Source organism: Amblyomma americanum, chromosome 6 (assembly GCF_052857255.1).
Source record: "Amblyomma americanum isolate KBUSLIRL-KWMA chromosome 6, ASM5285725v1, whole genome shotgun sequence".
In the NCBI taxonomy this organism is placed as follows: Eukaryota; Metazoa; Arthropoda; class Arachnida; order Ixodida; family Ixodidae; genus Amblyomma; species Amblyomma americanum.
Window position 1 is genome coordinate 38,337,344 of NC_135502.1, and position 22,027 is coordinate 38,359,370.

A 22,027-nucleotide genomic window follows, 5' to 3' on the forward strand; every position below is an offset into this window, starting at 1 on the left:
ACTGAATCGCTAGCCCGTGTCGACGAGCCGCCGGGAGAGGACGGCAAGGGCTATCTTTGTTACCGATAAACACCAGAGATCGTCCGTCCATCCGGCCGTCCGTCCGTCCCATAGAGTTTCTTACTATTAACTGGAGGGAAAACTGGCGCTCCGCCTATGGGAGACCACCTGTACCACCATGGGCGCTCTAAGCATCAAGGGGCGGAGAGCTACCGACTGCAGAACTACAACTTTTGGCCAAAAAATAATGCAGTGTTCGATAATCAAGAATGTCCTATCATTCAATATCCTGTCTATAAATCGTAACAAACGAGCAGAAAAGAATGTAAATGCAAATTTTGCTCAAAATAAGCGAAGGCTTGCACTCCTACTGGCCATGCATTGCAGACCACAAAAGCCAATATTTCGTGCTTTACAGGTGCACTTTTAAAAAGAAATAAGTTTTTGAAAAAAAATCTTGGCGCTCCAACATTTTTAAAAGGTTTTTCCACAACATCTCGGAAAACAAAAACATTTCATTGGCACCGTGTGCTGTTGCGCTTTCGCTACTATGGCTTTTGCACACTACTTTTACGCCGAAGTCGTCAGCGCGCGGAGCGCGCCGTTTACACAGAATGGGACATATCAGTAACGCCACTCCATGTTCCTGAAAAAACCTACTGTCGCGCACCAAGTAGGTCATCGCCTCATGATGCTTTGCGCGCCCATGGAGGTCCAGGTGCAGCGCCGCCAGCTTTCCATCTAGTTAATAGTAAGAAACTCTATGGTCCGTTCATGACTTCCTTGTAGGGGATGCATATGAGGCACGTAGCGAGAACAAGACATTCAATAACATCCATGATGGCGTTGAGAGTAAAGTTTAATAATGATCAATGAAGCAATTTCCATGTGCAAGGAGACAAGGAACAAAAAAAAATGAACTACTTGCGAAAGTGTATTTGTAGCCCTCTCGCTTTGTAGGAGTCGCGAGGTAGCAGTTAAAGTTTATATACGATCGCAGAAAACGTTGCATTTTTTTTCTTGGCAGAGCTCGAGCGATGTGGAAAAGAAAAATATAACAGTAAAATTCATAGTAAAACATTTGCTTAGTGCATTGTACAATTTGTCCGCTTTCCACGCTGTGGCATGTTAACGATTGCGAACCGACTGCATACGGCCGCGAAACTCCACTCGTTAGGACGGCGGCTCTTGGGGCTCGAAGAATTTGGCCGCAGTCGTAGCCATAAGTGGATAAGAACCGTGGCGACAGTAGTTGGGGAAGTCATCCATCTCGGAGTCCCAGACGCCGCCGCAGCTGAAACCTTCAGCCTTGGCCTCATCCAGGAACGCGCCTGCGAATTATAAATTCAGAATTGCAGCCGTAAGATAGCGATAGAATAGTTTACGAACAGGAAGCACTGCCTGTTTACTGTACAATGGCCGATGTCCGTTTAAGAACGACTTGAAGGCAACCATATAATGTCTGTATATAGCGACTGGTACCTCACAAATAGTACGGGCATGATTGCGCGGTGCTTATAAACATGCACTTCATGCGTCATCAGGAAGGTGCGTACTCGTATGTAAGCTTACACGCAAAGCAAGTGAGAAGAGGGAGAATTGATCAGTGTACGTTCTATACCTTTGCCTAATTCATGAAGAATGTGCATTGTTTCACGACTAAATTTTTAGTAGTTATAGCAATGGTGGAAACGTCACTGAGAAGCCAGTCATTTTTTTTTTGTTTTTGTCAGTTTTTACCAACTTGTGCAGCTTAAGCAAATTCCAATTATCCCAACACATATTCAGCGACCGCACCACTGTCTCCGTGGCCACTAACAATACGAAACAAGGCTACTCGCCCTCCGGTAACACTGGTACATAGCTCAAATAGGATCTCCCTGCGCAGATTGGACAGGAGGACAGACATTTGAAACAGGTAATACAGGTAAAACCTATACAACGCCATGAATTTTTAGCCAGGTTTTTCTTTCGAGACTCTTATGTCTCTGCCGCTTCTTGTGTGGCGCGAGCAGGGGCTACCTGGACGTTGTTCACGCCACCTGCACTTAAGGTGCACTGCACAATGCACTCTGCGGCATCGTTTTTTGGTAGTGTAGTATAAGCTGTTGAGTCGAAACATGCCCTCTCTTCCTAGCAAACGGGGTGTAGTCCCGGCTTGCAGTTATTAGTTTACTCTTAAAACAAAGTACTTTCCCATTAGTCCTCATTTAAGGTACATTTATGGCAAAATTGCGAACTGTCAACGTTTAAAGTCAAGGAAAAAAAAAACGACGGTCGATTTGCGTGGTTAGGCCAAATTCGAATCAGGCGCACTGCACTTCGGTTTTCACTTCGGTTCCTGCGTTCGGATTCATTGGTCACGGATGGAAATTGTGCTGATAGCAATGATGGGTTGATGATCATATATGTGGAAATGGTAATTTTCTATTTTACATGCACAGATCCCTGGAAGTCGTCATACCTCTCCTGGAGAAGTGGTGCGACGCTTAAGCGATGCGCTCTGACCTACGATGGCAGGTGCTGCCATCGGTGAGGCTTATGAGACCCAGGTTGCACCAATCATTAACTGAATTGCCACCTGCCACGGTGGGCAGTTTGCCCACAACCCGGTAACATACATATATACATAACACACACACACACACACACACACACACACACACACACACACACACACACACACACACACACACACACACACACACACACACACACACACACACACACACACACACACACACACACACACACACACACACACACACACACACACACACACACACACACACACACACACACACACACACACACACACACACACACACACACACACACACACACACACACACACACACACACACACACACACACACACACACACACACACACACACACACACACACACACACACACACACACACACACACACACACACACACACACACACACACACACACACACACACACACACACACACACATACATACGCCGCCGCGGCTGAGTGGTTACGGTGCTCGGCCGCGGCGGTCGGATTTCGATGGAGGCGAAATTCTAGAGGCCCGTGTACTGTGCGATGTCAGTGCACGTTAAAGAATCCCAGGTGGTCGAAATTTCCGGAGCCCTTCACTACGGCGTCTCTCATAGCCTGAGTCGCTTTGGGACGTTAAACCCCCATAAACCATAAACCAAACATACATACATATACACACACACATACATACATACATACATACATACATACATACATACATACATACATACATACATACATACATACATACATACATACATACATACATACATACATACATACATACATACATACATACATACATACATACATACATACATACATACATACATACATACATACATACATACATACAAACAAAACGCTGGAAAATGCGGGGGAATGACCACTATAAGTGCTAATACACTAAAAAGTTTCCTCGATCCCCCCAAAAATGCTAGGCATGTCTAATTATAAGAAGCTTCAATAAACGGAACCAGGGGCTCGAGCGAAGGAATGAAGTTACCGCGGGGAGAGCAACGCACCAGTGGGCAAGGCGCACCATTGTGTGGCCGAGCTATTTGGCGGAATGACACAGTTACGGATGCTCCGCCCTGTAGCCTTCCTTCCAATGCCACGAAAAGCTGCCATCGAGTATAGATATTGTGACCTTCATGCCTCTAATCTGCAGCAGTCACGGAGGGCACAGTTAAAACGGAGAATTACATCTCGCTACTAGGCCTTCCTCAATAGCACTTCATAACGTGACCTGGAAGACCATCCTTCACGGTCACCTAAAACCATCAAATGGTTGCCAACGGGCACGTCTTTTTTGTGAACATCTCTGATCTTGTAACGCAGGTCGTACGCACTATGCTAAAGGTCGGTAAAATGCGACCAACTCCAGCCCTTAGTTCTTGCGGCAAGCAGTTATCTGGAAAGACTATCTGTGCCGGACGTCCCTTTGCAGTTATTCTTAAAAGAGTAATGGTTACATTTTTAGGGGGTAATGGCTGTCGCAACGCAGTTAGTACCCAAGAGACTGCCGACTATATCACTTTTTGTTCTTTCTTGCTGACTTGATGCGAATAAAACGTGCCGTTTTGTTCAGACTACTGCGAGAATAGGTTTTAATTCAAGCTTGGTATACTAACTCAGGCGTGAGCCGCTGGTGTACGAGAGCCAGAGGCCGTTTGCTGCGGCCAGCACGGAGTAAGTGGTCTCGTGCACAGCCATCTTGGCGGCCTCCGTGCATGCCTCGTACAGCGACCGGAATCCCGGAGGCGAGACCTTGCTGGCTGGAGCAGGGCCCAGAGACTCCTCGCCTTCCAGCACTTGCCCTGTGGCGCCCTCTTGATTGGCCACGCGGAAGGCCAGCGCGCCTGCCGGCACCATGACGCACAGGCTTCGCTGGTTAGTGAGTGAACGCACCGAATGCGCCATAGAGCGCAGTGTCCTCATCCGCCGTGTCGCGTAGTAGCTGCAGTGCGAAGTCAACAACGAGTTGTTCCATTATTAAACGAGAACAAAAAAAAAATCCCAGCAAGGCCCTACTCACTTTCGTCCCCCCTAATTTACATATCTCACCGTATACAGTTACTCTCCCCGTTCATTGAGGCAATGATGCCCCATGCCATAATAAAAATTTCGCTTAATCATAGACCACTAAATCCCTATATCTCGTCATTTTTTCATGCAACCGTTTGAAAATCAAGCAATTTGGAAAAAATAGATCGAGAAATTGCGATTCCTAAATTTTCCAGCAAACTCATGAAAATGCAGAGGGGTTTATAGAGCAATTAAAGACAAGGACAAGATAGGCGACACACATCCGCGCGTGCGTTCTCCTTTGCTGGCTCTTTTACAACACTTGTTTTTTTTTTCGTTTTTTTTTTCATTGTCATCATTTCTCTTCAAATCCTTCAGCCTATATAAGGTGTGGTCTTCCATCAATAAAGCCAGTTGTTGGCGCCTGTGCGGGTGCGTCGCCTCCCTTGTCCTTGTCTTTGTTCGTGCTATAAACCCCTTACATCAAGATGAACTACCACCTCGCACAACAGGAAGTTTTAATAAAACTCATGAAGATTCCCTTTTCGCTAAATTCACCTACGAAGATTCTCTGAAGAACGGAAACACTCCGGCCAAGGACCCACAGAAGCAACTCGCTATTTTTCCCCCCAGACTAAAACGCTCATATACTCCTCTAAATCACCCTCCGGTCATCTGCGTTCTGTAATCCATATCAACCTCTCCCCAAAAACATGCACCCCACCTACCACGTGCGAAACCCGCCGCAGAGCTCGCGCACGGGCGCTCCACACACACTATGGAATGGAACCGTATGCCGTGGGGGTGGATGCCGCATGCACAGGCGAGGACGCGGTTGTAGCCATCACGATCCACTCCCTCAAACTGATTGCAACCCTTCACATATCCCCCACTGCCACTTCGGTGGAGGCTGAAGAGGCCGCCATGGCCCCAGCCATCACGCGCAAGGAGGCCCGGTATATACTGTCAGACTCTAAAACTGCCATACTAAATTTTGCTCGCGGGAGAGTTCTCGTCCCTGCATTTCGCATACTGAACTACCTCGCCGCACACTCACCCAACCACATGGAACTCATATGGGTGCCTGCCCACTCCGAGAATCCCGGAAACGAGGCTGCCAACGCTTTAGGCCGGGTTCTCTCAACCGGACACCGGCGGCCTCCGATCTAGGGTTCTCACGGGAGCGCATGCATTCTTTCAGTGAACTGACGCAGGCCTGCAAAGCCGAGCGTCGGCTGTACCCTCCACCCCATCCCTCTCTCGACAAATATCACCAGACACTGTGGAGGCGGCTCCCAACACGCAATTTACCCTTGCCTTATATACTCTCGCGCTATCACCAAGTCCCCACAAACCCTTCCTGTACCCTCTGCCACCACCCCAAAGCCACTCTCAATCATATCCTTTTCCTCTGCCCGGCGGATCCTCCCCCGCGGGGCATGGAACACCTTACCACTTGGGAGGCTTGGGAGACCCTACTGCGCTCCGAGGACCCGGCCAAGCAAGCCATCGCCACAGGCCGGGCTGCCAGCGTCATGAACCTCCGGGACATGAACGCTTGAGTGTAGTGGGGTCGTGCGGGGGCCCAAGAACCTGCGTGTGCTAAACTCCCCTGTTTCCATTAAAGTTTTCACCACCACCACCTAATCCATACCAGTGACGTGTTGCCTCAGTAACTAGATGCGTAAACAGCGGTGCCTTCTTTTTGTAGAGGTATTTTCGGTCATGAACTTCTCAGTCCAACTTTCAGTAATGCTTAACATGATTTCTAGTTCAGCAGGCTCTTGCCAAAGTAACAATCTGAACAGCGCTTGTCTGCGCCGTTCTGTCAGTTTTTCGTCTTCAGTTCGCGCTGTTTTTACCTCATGAGCTTCAATCAACTCGCTAAAGTTTCGGTATTGCAGAAGCGGACTGCCATTGGTTAGAAAAGGCGTGCGGTGTTGGCAAAGCGGCAAAGGCTGACTGTACCGTGCTTTATAGGAATCAGAGGGCTCTAAGTACTGTTGGGAGGACAAGCAGGCTCTAGCGTACATTATAGAAGAGTGAGAGCGCTCTTCTGAGAGCACTGCTGGGCGGATTCTTTCTAACTACATGTAATATTTGGAGGGAAATACCTACCTGAAAGTGCGTAAGTAGAAGTCCTTTTTTTCGTAAGCAGGTGGCCCGAGAAGTATAGAGGCTTCCCCCAGTACGTCGGCAAGGACAGCAAGGTCCGGGACTGCCACTTGTCGGGTGTACAGATCACCGGCCGGTAGTGGAAGTACTGTGCCAACGGTGAGGGAGTGCTGCTGAAACAGCTTCTGCAGGACCGTCAATGAAGCCACCATGGCGTCCCAGGCAAGCAAGTGTGCGTGAGGCCAGTTTATGAACACGCCAGAGTAGCCCAGCTTCTTGCACCACGGCGCCGTGTTCTGAGCAAACTTCGCGGCGATCGTGTCCTCATCTAGTAGCCGTAAGAATGGTTCCACCTGGTCGAAGCCATTTCCGATAAGAACCTTAACTTTCTGCCATGGTCTTTGCGAGGCACTAACATTGTACAGCAGTTCAGCGTTGTCCAGTTCACCGGCGCGCGGTTCGAGGCTGTACTGTTCGTTCAGTCTGACGCAGCAGTAGATCACTACGTTGCACGATTCTAGCGGCAACTCTTGAAGGCTGTACGCCGAGGCTCCAATGTCAGGTGTGCGGCCTTCGGCGGAGACGCGGTATACGCAGACGTGGCTGGTCGCAGTCTTTTCGGGCTTTGATGGAGAGGGCGACGTGCGGAATGTCTTAGAACCATCCGGATAGAAGCTGCTCCCGCCCCAGTTGTCGCCACTGTCCGTACCGGCTTGAGTGGTGATGAGCGAACCGCTGTCGTGCAGGGACGCTGCAAACATGACCACCAAAATGGCCGCGACGGCAGAGAGAACTACCAAGCTGACGCACTGCGTGTTCCAAGGGGAGCCGTACACATGATCACCTTGCTTCGGCTCTCGCTGGTCGATGCGATGCTGCGGGAAGAGTTCGCGTAAGCGCCACGCGAGGTCGCCTCGCGGAGGCGCCACGGCAGCGACCCTCTGCTGTTGGTTCAATTTCGCGGGCGGAGACAGGATGCCTGTCATGTCTGTGAGGGTCTCCATCTGCTTTGTGGCATTCAGCCGAGACAAATTGAGCGGAGACCGGAAGTCCGCTGTCTGCTCCGCCGCTTTCTGCTTGACTGCCTGATGTCGATCCAGATCTGCCTTGTGCGCAGCATCTTTGTGCTCCGCAGGAGCCCTCTGGGGCGCTCTTCTCCCAGCCGCCGTGGCATGCTTACGAGCCAGCGCTCCCGCACCTCCGGCTGGAGACATCGGGGACATGATGTTGTGGGGCGTGCGAGGCGAGAGCACCTCGTCGGAGTGCCTGTAACCGTGGTCCCGGCCGGTCGCTCTTTTTCTTTTAGGGGACATGATCTGATTCTCGACACCGCTAGCATCACGGGGAGAGAAATTGTCGGAGTAGCGGTAATGCTTGGGCGGCTGCTTCTGCTTGGCTATCTTCGGTTCCTTGGGCTTTAAGTAATTCAGCAGCCCAGAGAAGCGGTAAAAACCTTTCGGTGTCTTGGAACCCTTGGCCGCTGCTTCCCGCTTGTCGGCCATGGCAACGAAGCACGTTCCGAGCGGCTCCCGTTGTAGATGACACTTAAGGCCAGGAAAAGGCAGGCTGAATGCTTTGTCACGAATATAGCTGATCAACCTACTCTTGCTGTAGCGACCCCACGAAGATAACCTGGGCGGGACTGTTATGTGGCCCACTAGCGCAGAGCACAGGCCGCTTCTTCTTTACAATGCGAGCACCTCGTGCCTGAATTCCTTTTTGTTGTTGTTGTTGTTCCCCTCACAAAACGGCACATACCCACAAGGCGGATTGGCCATAACCAGGCGGTGACTATTTAAATTGCAGATTGCATATGGCAAGCGTGGGATGACCTAACAAAAATTGAGTAACCCTGTTTCCGTAGCAGAGGATGTTGCAGGAGGTTAGGGCGGCCTAACAAACTTTCCTTTTTCTCCCGCCTGAATTTCTTTTTCTTCCTTTCTCTGATGTCTCGCGCTTAACGTCTGAGAAAATTCTGACATGGCTTGTGGGATAATATTTTCACCGTTAAATTCCTGTTGATGGAAGTTGTAACAACAAAAAGTAATGAGCGAACATGTTGCCATTACCAGGAATTCAGGACAGCTCCCAGCCAATGTCGCTAACCCAAGCGGCCCATCACGTTCTGTTCTGCAGCCACTGTGTCATTCTCTCTCTTCCTTACGTCACGGATGATGTCAATGCGCTAGTTTGGTGCGCTAGCACGAGATGCCTCGCTAATGAAAAATTCGTCCTTCGAAGGGCTCAGGGAGGCGGTTCTGAAGGGTATAAAAAAAACGCCTATCCGCAACACAAGCGGGTAGGGATATTCTGACGAGACTGGGGCTATGGCAGACACTATGAACTAGTGAGAGAAAGTCTCAAATTCCGACACCTGCAATAGAGAAGCTGTATGTAAACCCGATACCCAGACACATGCACCACGAGTGGCAGAAGGGTAGAAGGAGGGCCAGAGTCAAAGCACTGGAAAAACACTACCAAAAGAACCGGAAGCGGTGTACGTGGGCATCGGGGCCTATGCCGAGCCAGGCAGGTTCGCGATTGCTGCGGTCGACAACCAGAAGAGGCCAATCATCAAGGCTTCAATCTATGCCAAGGATCATGCGGAAGCTGGATCACTGGCCACAGCCATCACTATCAACACTCAAGACCAACACGGGAAGTCAACGCACGTAGTGGCAGACTCCCAACAAGCCTGCAGGGACTACCTTGCTAGAAAACCTCACGGAAGGGCGAGCACACTATTAAGTACACTCTCACACTCATATAGAGTAACATGGACACCTGGTCACTAAGGCCTAGCTGGAAACGAGGTAGCGGATGATCTAGCCCCAGCTCTCACAAACCGGACAGATCCCCATTCATTACCCCATCCCCCTCCTAGGACTGTATGGTAACAGGCCAAACACCTTAGGCTTGAAAGAAGACATTTCTCACCGCCACGCAAACAACTGTCCTTCCCGGATGCCATTGACTGGATGAGAATACAAACGAACACATATCCAAGTCCTGACACTTTACACAAGATCAGACGCACACAAAAACCAAGTTAATGCCCTTAGTGCGGAGCAAGCCCCATGCTCTGCCATACATCTTAGAAATGCCAGGACAAACCGGACAAAAAGTTAATAGTGCAATGCACACCCGACACACGAGCACTGGGAGGAGGTCCTGACCGCGACTACCGGAACCAGCAAGCCTGGATCCTCCAGCTAGTCCACAAGTCAGCTGCCGCCAGTGGAGCCCTGGACTAGGGGCCCCGGCCACTCGGCTCCTGCGAATTACTGTTTTCTAAATAAAAGTTTTCTCTCTCTCTCTTTGCGGGCTAAGCCCCGGAGACCTAGGAACCACTGACTGGATACGAATGCAATATGTGCAATTATAACATTCTTAACTCGCACATAAATTGTTTCCTATGTCCAGTTATGCCACAATTGTTTCTATTCGGTTTCTGTTAACAAAAATAAATAAGTTCAAAGAAAAAGCGTAGCCAACTTAATAGCCGTCAATTTTCGCTAATGACGGCGGGACACCTCTCTAAATCCTCCACGTGAACGAAGAAGAAGAAAACAGCAGCGTCCTTGTCCAGATGTTCGTATCTCACTGTGTGTTTGGGTCAACCGCACCTCGGCCACATCCACGAGCACGTCAAACACCGCGATGGCTTCCGAAGTCTCGCGTAAGTGCCCACGATTTCCGTCAGCATCGCAGATGCTGTTTGTTCCACTCCTATTCACGTGACTTTCTAGTCCGACGTCGTTATAAAAGCACTTACAGCGACTAAGTTTTGCACTGTTCTACAGAAGCACAGGTGGAAATGCCGTGCTTCTATGGAAGGAACAAAAGCAAAAGAAGTTAACGTTGCTAAACGCAAGTGTCCATGGTAAGCAATCCGTTTAAGCTTAAAAACAGCAAACGTTTGCGCAGTTGCAGATATTTATCCGTCAGTATACATGCCAAGAAAACTTAGTGGGCTCTTTTCACGCGTCATCGACCGGTCAACTTGCTACTTGCATGGGCGATTCAGGCGTCAATATACCCAGTCGTCAACAGTAAAATGCAAACAATAATTCTAGTGAAAAGAAAACATCTGTTTGTCGAAGTGCACAAAAAGGTTGCTTCGTTTAAAGGGCAATTGAGGAGGTTTTAGTATCCGACAAGCTTTAAGGGGTTGAATAAGAGAGAGCTTCAGGTAAAGCATGCTAAGTGTTTGTGTGCTGGCGCTTAAAATGATGACGTAATCGCTAGCTAAAGCAGCGGCGCCGTTCAGGCTTCTCGGCAGCGCAAAGTGGCGGCCAGTGAGCCCCATAATGACTATCTACTGCGGCGGTAAATTTGCAGTGCAGAAACCCCTTCTCGGAGGAAGAATACTGGACGTCACCGAAGGTGAAGGCCACGAAGCCACGGCTGTTAAACGGCATCGTATGATGCACGGCAGCACATGGGCTAAGACATCGGAAAACAAACATCACAATGATGTCATTGTCTAGTTTCTCCGTTATTTTTTAGTGCTGTGAGGAGAAGCCTGAAGCTCATCGTGACTTCAATCTACGATTACGTCATACATTTAAGCGCTAGGTGAAAACAACTTGGTATTCAAATCCTTGAATCGGGTCAAATTCTCTTAGAAGCGTTTGAGCTCGCACTCATCGCATTCTAAAAATGTTCTACATTCTTCTATGCCTCCCGATTATTTGTGTTGAACGGCGCGCATGCCTCTCTAAACGCCGCATGACTGCAGTGGGTGGCAGCGGCTTCCAGTAGGAACGACATGGCTGCAGCTTTACGGACTGTACCAAGATTGCATGGCACTTTCGTAAATGGTCCATGCGGTGTAGCACTTTCGAAAATTTGGGGTAATTTTATACTTCCCGCTTATTCTGGTTTAGTTTCGTGGATTCCAGTCGAGGGAGATCGCTTTGAAACCTCCATGAGTAATGTGACTTCCGTCTTCGTAATGGCGACAAGTAGCAATGCTACTCGATAAGGCTCTACTGACCAGCCCGAGGGCTTTAGCTTACAAACCCGCAACGTCCATCGTCTTCCTTCACTAGGCAGATTTTACTGATAACAGACAAATCATGAACGAAGGAGTGCATCAGAAACGAGCGGGGTGACTACAGCCCCGTACTAGGGGCATTTAAAAACTTTTTTTTTGAGGACAGGGGCATTTGCATAAAGGTTTTCACCGCCATCTTGCGTGACACGCGATGTCTTCACTTCTTATCAAGCTTGCATTGTGGAGAAATGGAACGTGTGCCACACAATGCCAGGGAGGTAGCGCTACCGCACGGGTTCGGTCTGTACCGTTACGCCGGCCTTGAAGGCCAGGATGTCTTTAGTATTACTTTCTTTATTTTACGCTGAACACGCGCAAATTTTACCAAATGAAGAGAGCGCGTTTTTTTTTTTTTAAGTACTCACAGCTGGTATGAACGTTCCGGAACCGTTACCACTGATACTACCGTTATTCACAATTGCAGTGACGTACTTAAGTTGAAAAAAAAAAACTGCCATCGCCAGTCATTATTAATTAAATGTCTAATCATTAGTTAATTTATTGCAGAGTAAATTTGCATTCTCAACTGGCGGAATCGACTACGACCTGTTTGGTCTCACCCTCGAACCATTCATCGCTTCATTCCGACGTCTACCTATTTTTGAGGGAAAAAAAATCGATTTTCCATAATGTCGAACTTCATGATTTTCTAGCCTCAGGTTAACCAATTACGCAACAGATCGTGGGCATGAAATCTGTTCTATCTGCTCAGCATTTCACAGAAATGCAAACTGTTTCTTCTGCTATACTGAGTGCTATTGAACGGCTTTATTAATACGTACGTATCAATACAAACAACGGCTAATCGGAAACTTTTCCTTTTATTTGCAGAGGAGCCTGCTTTAGCGGAACTGCCTGTAGAAAATGAGTAAGCCATACCAACCACATTTTTCTCAAACATTTGTCTGTTTCTACGCATAAAAATTGTAGACCCTTTGCTCCCGTATGCTGGGGGGACGATTTGTTGCCGATATCTGGTAAACGCGGTTTGGAAGTTTTTGCACTATGGCTTTGCCAATAAATAACTTCAGTCCTCAAGTTGTGAGAATTTTCAACATAAAGATTTATGCCATTGGGGTAAAAGATTATTAGACGCACCCAGGTGAAGACAAGTAAAAAAGGAAACGTTAAAACGAGGCAGGCTCAGTGGTTGTGGTGCTCGGCTGCTGAACCGAAAGACACGGGATCGATCCCTGCCGCGGCGGTCAAATTTTGATGGAGGCGAAAATGTAGAGGTCCGTATAGTGTTCGATGTCAGTGAACGTTGAAGAATGGTCGAAACTTCTGGAACCCTTCACTACGGCCTCCCTCATAGCCTGAGTCGCTTTGGGACGTTCAACCCCCATAAAAAAATAGTAGTTATGGCGGTTGAAGTAAGGGAAGACTCATTGAAGATAGTCATGTACTAATAGTAAAACAAACGTAGGGCGGACAGCTATCACAATCACCACATGACAGTGCAATGCAATCATGGCAGAAGAATCATGTGACTGTGTTCGTCGCCGCAGAATTTTTTTTCTAAACGCGCTCCTCAGCTTAAAGCAGAAAAAAAGCTATAATCATGAAAGTTACTAAGTTAAGAGAAAGTGAACGCAGTTTACACTTTGCACAGACGACTTTACAACAACATTGGGTAATGGAGCGGAGCTTGCTGCAATATTCATGTCACAGATTTAACTGCGTCGTTTTGTGGTTTTCGAAAATAATGAAAACCAAAAGTGTGTCATGAATCATTGGGCGTTATGAGACGGATAAACAGAAGGTGCGCAGTATGCAGGATGGCTTTCTCCGCTGCATATCGGAATAGAAACAGAAGCCACATAAACAGATAGTCATCTTAGAGTCGAAATCCAGGGTTCGACGGAAACCCGTCTGGTCGGGTATGTTCATGGCGGAAAATCTTCAAGCGCCGACCAATCGTTAAAAAGATGACGTTTCGGCCCCGGCTTACGGGGGCCTTGTTCACAAACCTTTGGCGAATCTCAGTGATGATCGGTTGGCCATACGCCTCACGAAGTGCGATGAAATCCAGGGTTCGACGGAAACCCGTCTGGTCGGGTATGTTCATGGCGGAAAATCTTCAAGCGCCGACCAATCGTTAAAAAGCCGGGGCCGAAACGTCATCTTTTTAACGATTGGTCGGCGCTTGAAGATTTTCCGTCATCTTAGCGTCACATAACATTTGCAAACTATATCAGTTCATGGAAAGTCTAGGCGAAGGTTCGAGCGATCAGAGGGAAGCTGGTGCAGAAAAGGAAGCTACGAAAGAACCACTTACTGACTAGTTCTTATGAAATTCAAATGAGCTTTGCGGGACGCAAACCAGGTGCAACGCGGGACTCGCAAGACCGCTATATGGAAAGTTCAATTCGTGGAAGACTTGGGAACTTGTATTCGAATATAAGGAATGAAAATAGGCTGAATGAGAAGAAGAAACAAGAGGATCCAAGATGGCCCCTGAGCGGTGTACTAGGCCTAGCAAGCAGAGTAGACGGCGAGTGATTTCTTGGATACTGACAGCACCCTTGCTGGAAGTTTCTGCTGAGAACAGTGCTTCCGATTATGCCGATTAATGTCATGTACCCAGCATGACAGCCTAGTGGACGCAATGTTTTCTGATATGAAAATTTCGATACTTCCCACATGCTAAACTCAGACCACCGCTCTCTTCGATGTCTGGCGTAAAGTGACCGGAGAAGCCTGTTTGGCTGCCTTAATTTCAAAATTAAAGAAAGTGAGGAGCTACGGGAATCCACTCGGCAGATCTTTGAGGCTCTTTAGTTTGCCTTGAGTACAGAAAGAAGGCAAAAAAAGGGATCTGTGCAGTTCTTTTCGAGGAAGCTTTTATATATGTTCTTTAATTATTTATTTTTCTTATCGGAAGAAATTTTCGCTTCTGTCATTCCTCTTATTTGAGCAGTTTGTTTACAAATATTTCGCATATCTGTTTAGAGATTCTAGCACTAGCGCACGTTAATTTATTCTGTTCTTTGTTTCTGCGAGTTATCCACCACATAGAAGCTTCTTATCAGACAGACCGATCATTTATTCATATTTATTCCAATCTCAATCCCCTGCATCTGCACTTTTTGTACCCGCTGTTATGACAGCGTGCATACAATTAAAACAGTATCAAGCCGACAGCAGCCCCAAATAGTTACATCTATAGCTGTGTGAGAGAGTTAACAGGGAGTGACTTTACAGACTCTGTGAACATCGATACATCTGCTTACTTAGGGGAATCTAATCCCACTGATGTATATTAACTACCTAATGGTAATGAAACACAAAGCACACGCATACACACATCAGCGTGTGGAAAAGCGCGTACTAAATACATTTGTGTCAGCCAGGTAATGCCCCGTGAAATGCCGCGAGGTTTTATGCACGAAGTGCTCGGGATGATTGGAGCAATCTTGGTTCAGTCATTCTATCGTTCTTTTTCGCACACTTGTCAATTGCCAACCTACAAAACAACAGCATAATGTAAAAGAGAAACGTGCTTGTCAGGATTTTGACTAAGCAATCTCGTCGTGTACTATCGGCACATTCGGCCTTATGTCAGCGAATGCGGGTAGCTATGTGCATAGATGTCGTCTTTTGTAGCTGCCGATGCCTCAGTATTTGGTAACCGCTGTACTCTATGTCGCTGCATGCTGCAACGTCAGTAACTTATAGACGGTTTCATGATACTTTGCAACACGCAGACTGTAGAGAATGCATCATCTATGCCAGGCTTGCTTAAAAAGAAGTTGATTATTTAGAATTCGGCTGCGTTTCGCTTTCTTCTTTCATAAATCGTACGGGAAAAAGGCTAACCTAACAGGATTGTCATACACTGGACGGCATCTGCAGCTATGCCAAGATATAGCGAAGGATGAGACCGGATATCTCAACGGCCAAAAGAATGCTGGACGAGTGGATTTCAATCGCGCTGGCTTTTACCCGAAAGCAGCCGGTGATCGTGACACAATTATTGAGATCTGCGTTACGTGAAACTGGTTCCAGCTAGCACAGCTGCTTTTAAATGTTTTCATTGAATTCGTCTAATACACGCCTCTACTTTTTTTCGAAGTTTCTGATAACGCGATTCTCGTCCGCCACCTCTCAACGGCGTCTGTGCTCTGCGTCGAGTGAACGTTTGTAGATAATTTACTCTTTTTTCCGACCTAACTAATGATCACGTTGTTAAAAAAATGTTCAATGCTTCCAGACCCGTGAAGCGGACGCCGCCGTATGCAAAAGAACTCTTCACCGTGACTATCGGAGCGTCACTAGTTCTGTTTCTCTGCCTCGGAGGGATAGTATTTTACCTCAAGCCAGGTGCGCAAGTTTCTTTGTTTCAAAAATAGTTGAGTCATAAGGCTACAGACGGGCTCTAGTGGCGCATGACATGCCGCGTCACGAGTGTTGTGAAGTGGTCCAGGATACTAGTTAAAAGGTAGAATGTGCCGCTGAGCAAGAACAAAGTTCTTAGAGACCGTATTAGGAGATTGCGCAGCTCAATGTGCCTTTGGTTCACAGTTTCTAAATAAACAGTGTCCCTATCAAACAATGGTGAAAAAGTTAACAGACAAGCCGATAACGATAAGCTGATTTTACAAATGTAATCGTTCTGCACTCAGAGCCTTGAGGCATTAAATAGTGCATAAGAGCTGCATCGGGAAGTTTTCTTCCATTCTGATTTTCATTCCATGTTTTACATGATATTCCCCAGCCATGCCTACACAAACAAGCAAGAAAACAAACAAACAAACAAGGTATAATTGCGTGGAAAGAGTGTTTCCTTCGGGGCTGTGTAATGGTTCCTTGATTGCTATGGTTCCAAATGACAACTAACGTGGGAGTCACATGTTATTGGTACGAACATGGTGCAAAAGGATGTTATGTTTCTCAGTGGTCATGGTGTTCAGCTTCTGACCCGAAAGACGCGGATTTGATCCCGACCGCGGTAGTCGCATTTCAATGCATGCGAAATGCTCGAGGCCCGTGTACTGTGCGATGTAAGTGTACGTTAGAGACCTCCAGGCGGTCGAAATTGTATGGAGCCCTCCACTACGGCGTCCCTCATAGCCTTAGTCGCTTTGGGATGTTAAGCACCCATAAACCATAAAGGCTGTTATGAATTTGCGCTTCCATTTCAATATAACATTCTCACGCAGTTATTTAAAGGAATAGTGAATAGCCAATCACGTAAACGAGTAAACAGAGCGAGCAGGCGAGCACAAAAAGAGATGGCCACAGGATGAGCTCGAACTCTGAGCTATAAACAATTTATTAATACGTTCACATCAGAGGAGTCTACTGAAGCGGAAATGACGACCGCCGTCTGTCAGTAGCCAGGGGCAAGTGGCCCGCCTGCTCACCGGCTTGCGAACTTAGTATAATACCGCGGATATAACGAACTTTAGTGTGCTAACTTCGGATATGCCGAACCTGAGGATGCCTTCTCGAATATAACGAACCTTAGATGTTCGCCGTTAAGAAAAAAACAGCACTCATGTTCTGGTGGACATTAGAACAAGGGACTACTAGTAATAAAAGCAAGTCGCGTGGTTGGTCGGGATCGTTGGTTTCTACAGTACTACTAACGATGTACTGCCACGAATACCAGGCTGAATACACACTGCAGCTCACTAATACACGGTGGACACTTGATTTGTGCACATGCTATTTTTTTTGCATCTTCTTTATTGTGTACTGCCAGTTCAACAATCAGTCTGTCTCCATGCCCTCAGGTAAAACAGGCGTCGCTAAAAATCATGACATTAACGCCAAGCTTAAGCGATGTCGTGATACGAAGCTTGAAAGCGGAAAATGCATGCACTGTGTTTTAATTGCTATTTTATATTTGTAAAGGAGATAATCATGATGACAAAAATGCGTCAGTAGCTGAAAAATTCGCCAGTGCTTGAACAAACGCACCATGTTTGCCATACTGATACTGAAAGCTATGTATTGTCAGTGAAAGGTAACGCACTGGAAATTTTGGCCTGACCACTGTTCTTCACGCAGAGGACGATGGGCCTACACCACGTACTTTTACGAGATTTACGCAGTTGCCTCCCAAGCAAGACAGAACAGGTCTGCCCATCACTACACCTCACCCCGAATCCAGCACGGCCACTACAGAGATAACAAGTGAGTTTGTGCTACGAGCTGAGGATAATCTGGAGAAATGAGTCGGCTGAATCTTGACGGTAAGGATAAATGAAGGTTGAGTGCATCAACAGAGGCCGGGGAAAGTACACGACAACTCGAGCGTTTGATTTCAAAAGACGTAAAACACGTCACTGACTAAGCGTCACCTTTCCTGCTACTTCCTTACACCTCAGTTTGTATTTATTCTACACAAACGCAAGAATTCCTCCCGTCTCAAATTCAAACACTGCATCACCACTACGCCTCTCTGGATTTCAGTGAATGCTGCGGCTTAACACTGTTCAAAGCTGCGAGATGAAGCCCTACAATCAACATTGCAAAATGTTCTGGCACTGCTGGGAAGTCAAAGTTATAGTCATACAGTATATGCAAATAGTTATGAAATTAAGAACTCTAGAAGTAAAGCACAGACCAAATTCATTTATTCGGATTGCTGATCGCTGTGCTTTTGCCTGCCTTTTTAAAACCACATTGTAACAAGTTTTTGGATGCAGCTTTCACATATTTTTATAGCCGTTAACGACCGGAAAAGAAAAGTTACTAGGAACTTCTAGTCCCTAGTTACTAGTTACTAGGAATATCGACAACCGTCACACCTGGTGTTTGCAATTCAAAGTCTTACCCTGACGCCTAATGCCCGACACTCGTGAGCACAGCTGCAACTTCAGGCAAAGGTTATATCATCTGCCTTGAGTTATACTATCTGTTCATTACTGAGCACAAATTATGAAAAAAATACCATAAAAATTTTTTTAACAATAGATATATAGGCTTAGATTCGCACAGTTGCTTTAAATGACTGGTTTGCCAAAATGTCTTAGTTAAGGCGCAACTTCTTTTTTATAGGCGGACTTAACATCGAGGTTGCACAATGCTTGGCAAGAATATATCCCGTTAATTCCAGAGTTAGCATGACTTCTTCAGCCAATGGCAGTGAGAGTGGTCACACGCTGGCTGAATAATTCTGTCGTGTATGCCTTCATTTAGAGCGAAAAGAATTTCGGAGCAAATTTTGAAAAACGCTAACTCCGTATCCGTTCCAAATACATTCCAGGGCTAGCATAACTTTTTTCTTCAGCCAATGACAGTGAGTGATCACACGCCAGCTGAATAATGCTGTCTGTATACCTTCCTTTCGAGCGAAAAGAATTTCGAAGCCAAGAGGGAAAAACCTAGCTTCGCATCCGCTCCAAATACAATGCATTTTTCGCAAATAATGAAGCTCAATAAATGGAGAATGTATCGATTTTCAGACGCTACCCAGCCCACGCCTACAGACCGCAATCAGCCAAGTCTTCACGAGGACCTCCTACCAGCCGACCACGACGTCGAGGCGTGACTGAAGCAGCACCCGTCTGCACTACTGAGATTGTTTTTTTTTTTTTTGCGTTACTTCACTGGACCCGTTACTAAGGCTAATGTTGTTTAATCGTATAATAACGGTTCGCTTTCCGTCCGCGTTCACTGATATTACTCCTTGCATGAATAAAACACGTAACGTAACATAAGTCCACTGGAAGAACCACGTCTGCACGCTGGTACCAGCAGCGATAAAAGAATTAGTCAGCTCGTTAGTTGAGAATTTATGGCTCAACGGCGACTAAGGCAGAAGACCGCCAAAATAATGTTTATTCAAGTCTGTAGGATACTAGGCGAAATGAGATGCAACCATTAAATGCTGCGTATCGAGATAGATTAAATAGCTGGACTTAGAATATGTTATCTAATACGAGAACTACGAATACAGTGTAATCAGCTGGGTAAAAGATACAATATCTATATGAAAGCGCTGAGAATTTGTCACGAACGAGACAGCTAGCTCGAGTCGCCTCCCAACGCTCTTGGCTATGCTGCCCTTTTGTCTGTGCCAGGGCACCGTTTTCAACAAGCTGACGTGGCAATAAAAATGAATACACACTTATATACTCATTGATATTACAGTTCTATTTAGACAATTCATAGCGTTGTCCAATAATATATTATGGCCAACCTCTAATAAAATAGAAAAATGGTGTTATGCGATATTTGTAAAATTTTCGAAAATGAGCGCGACTATGAATTTCACAAAATTAAAAAGCGGGCCCCAGTGCTCGCATTTCGGCGGTTGTGCTCCCAAAAGCAAGTGGCGTGTTAGGTGTATGCTTTCTATTCGCAGTCTGGAATGTGTGACTTCGTAAAACTGGTTTTTATGAGCGAAAAAAAAGAGGCCAAGCGTACCACCTCTCAACTACCAGCGCAAGAATATTAATGCAACTGACCTGAGCGCTTCGTTTATTCTTACTGCACGGCTTCATATGTCGGGCATCCAATAAAAAAAGCTAGATTTCATTGAAATAAGAGATTGTTTTTTGCTATTAAAAAGCACACACTGTACTTCCTAATATTTGAGAAGCGGGATTTGGTATTCTGGCACTGTTGCACCAAACGGTCCTCTACAGTTTTCTACCCGTGCTATTTTGTGAACGTTGGCACCTTCGTTTTTTGGTTGCTTGTCAGCAGTACAAAACAAAGGAATCGAGCGACCATTTTTTCTACTGTTTGCGATGTAAACTGCGATTCTCGATGCAGTACAGCGGGAAAAGTGGCCCAAAATACTCATCACGGGGTAAAGAATCAAAACTTGACGTAACAGGTCCCGCAATGAGTGCTTTCACAGAAAGAATGCAACTCTTCTTGCGATTGGTTCTCATCCCGAAGTGTAACCGTTTCGTCCTTTAACAAGTCCACCTGGCACAGCGGAATTTAATATCTCTATTGAGTTGAGAATCTACCAGCGCTTGCGGAGACATTAAGAAAAGTGCGAGCTATCCTCACTGCACTCTTTCAATGTCTGGGGCTACCGTGATCACTTAGACCAGGCGTTACCTCTGTGGCTTGCAGATCGCGCGCACACAAAAAATTTTCTTCTAATAAAGTCTGCCCTGCTCGCACACTCAAGTAACCTCTTAAAGATGAGTGGAAGTTTGTTGTTGTTGAAGAAATATGGTACTACCAGCCGGTTAAAAAAAATTTTCCAGCGTACACTACGAGCTGATGCCGCATGTTTGTGAAATAACAACGTGTGATAAGCTTAAGGAACAAGAAACTTGCGTGCAGGCACGCACATGCAGAGAGCCACACACGCTGACATGCACACTCGTACTAAGCGAGGTAAAGAAAGCAGCAGACCAGTTGTTTCCGGTGTACGCTACTATGGACTCACAACTAATCGATTCCGCCCTCCAGTTTTCACAGACGTGCCAGGAATTGCCTGCCCCAATTAATTGGGAATACCTTTCTCCTCCACGGCAGCCAGCCTCTCGGGAGGCGCTCTACGAAGCGGTTCACTACCAGAGAGGTCTCCGCAAGCTTTAATGGCTTGCTATTTTTAATCTGGAAAACCAAGCTGTATGCGAAAATTACGAAACATTGAAGGACAGGAGTTTTCAAGAAAATAAGACACCATTGAATACCACGCACCACTGTTGTGTGTTCTCTACGAAAAAAAAAGAGATTTCTACATTGCGCTTGCTCACTAATCCGTTCTGAATTAATGAATTCCATGCTCAAATGTGATACTGGTATTCCTTCGCAATGTTCGCAGTGCTTAAATATCAATTGTATAAACGCATGTAGAAAGAAAAAAAAAGTAGAAATTGCTCGGGAGGGGGGGGGGGGGAGTGTTTGAAATTTGTGAATTTCGTCGTTATTGCATTCTCAGCCGGACTGCCATGACCAGTGTAAAAGCATTCATTGCTTCTTCGGGCAAGCAAGTAATTTTTTTTAATTTTGCACTTCGCTTACACGCAGTCGAACCCGACCGCGGCGGCTGCGTTTTTATGGAGGAAAAACGCTAAGGCGCCCGTGTGGTGTGCGATGTCAGTGCACGTTAAAGATCCCCAGGTGCTCGAAATTATTCCGGAGCCCTCCACTACGGCACCTAATTCTTCCTTTCTTCTTTCACTCCCTCTCTCACCCTTTCCTTACGGCGCGGTTCAGGTGTCCAACGATATATGAGACAGATACTGCGCCATTTCCTTTCCCCAAAAACCAATTAATAATTCGCTTACAATCACAATTATGAACGCCGCTGTTGGTGCTTGAGCGATTCGATATTAAATGGAGCGACCCAGCCGACACGTGTGGGGAGC

The 22,027-nt window shown here is 46.6% G+C and overlaps 2 protein-coding genes across 2 annotated transcripts; one reads left to right on the top strand and one right to left on the bottom strand.

The window, feature by feature from the left end:
* Nucleotides 1-853: 853 nt before the first annotated feature.
* LOC144094656 (uncharacterized) lies at nucleotides 854-7,474 on the bottom strand. Its single transcript, XM_077628579.1, has 3 exons — nucleotides 6,680-7,474; nucleotides 4,168-4,493; nucleotides 854-1,331 (listed from the first exon to the last, which is right to left on the bottom strand). The coding sequence occupies exons 1-3, from the start codon at nucleotides 7,435-7,437 to the stop codon at nucleotides 1,174-1,176; spliced, it is 1,242 nt and encodes a 413-aa protein (XP_077484705.1). The 5' UTR covers nucleotides 7,438-7,474; the 3' UTR covers nucleotides 854-1,173.
* Nucleotides 7,475-10,259: 2,785 nt separating this feature from the next.
* Nucleotides 10,260-21,507, top strand: LOC144094657 (uncharacterized). Its single transcript, XM_077628581.1, has 5 exons — nucleotides 10,260-10,355; nucleotides 12,567-12,603; nucleotides 15,949-16,058; nucleotides 17,751-17,876; nucleotides 19,151-21,507. The coding sequence occupies exons 1-5, from the start codon at nucleotides 10,337-10,339 to the stop codon at nucleotides 19,234-19,236; spliced, it is 378 nt and encodes a 125-aa protein (XP_077484707.1). The 5' UTR covers nucleotides 10,260-10,336; the 3' UTR covers nucleotides 19,237-21,507.
* The last annotated feature ends 520 nt before the right edge of the window (nucleotides 21,508-22,027 follow it).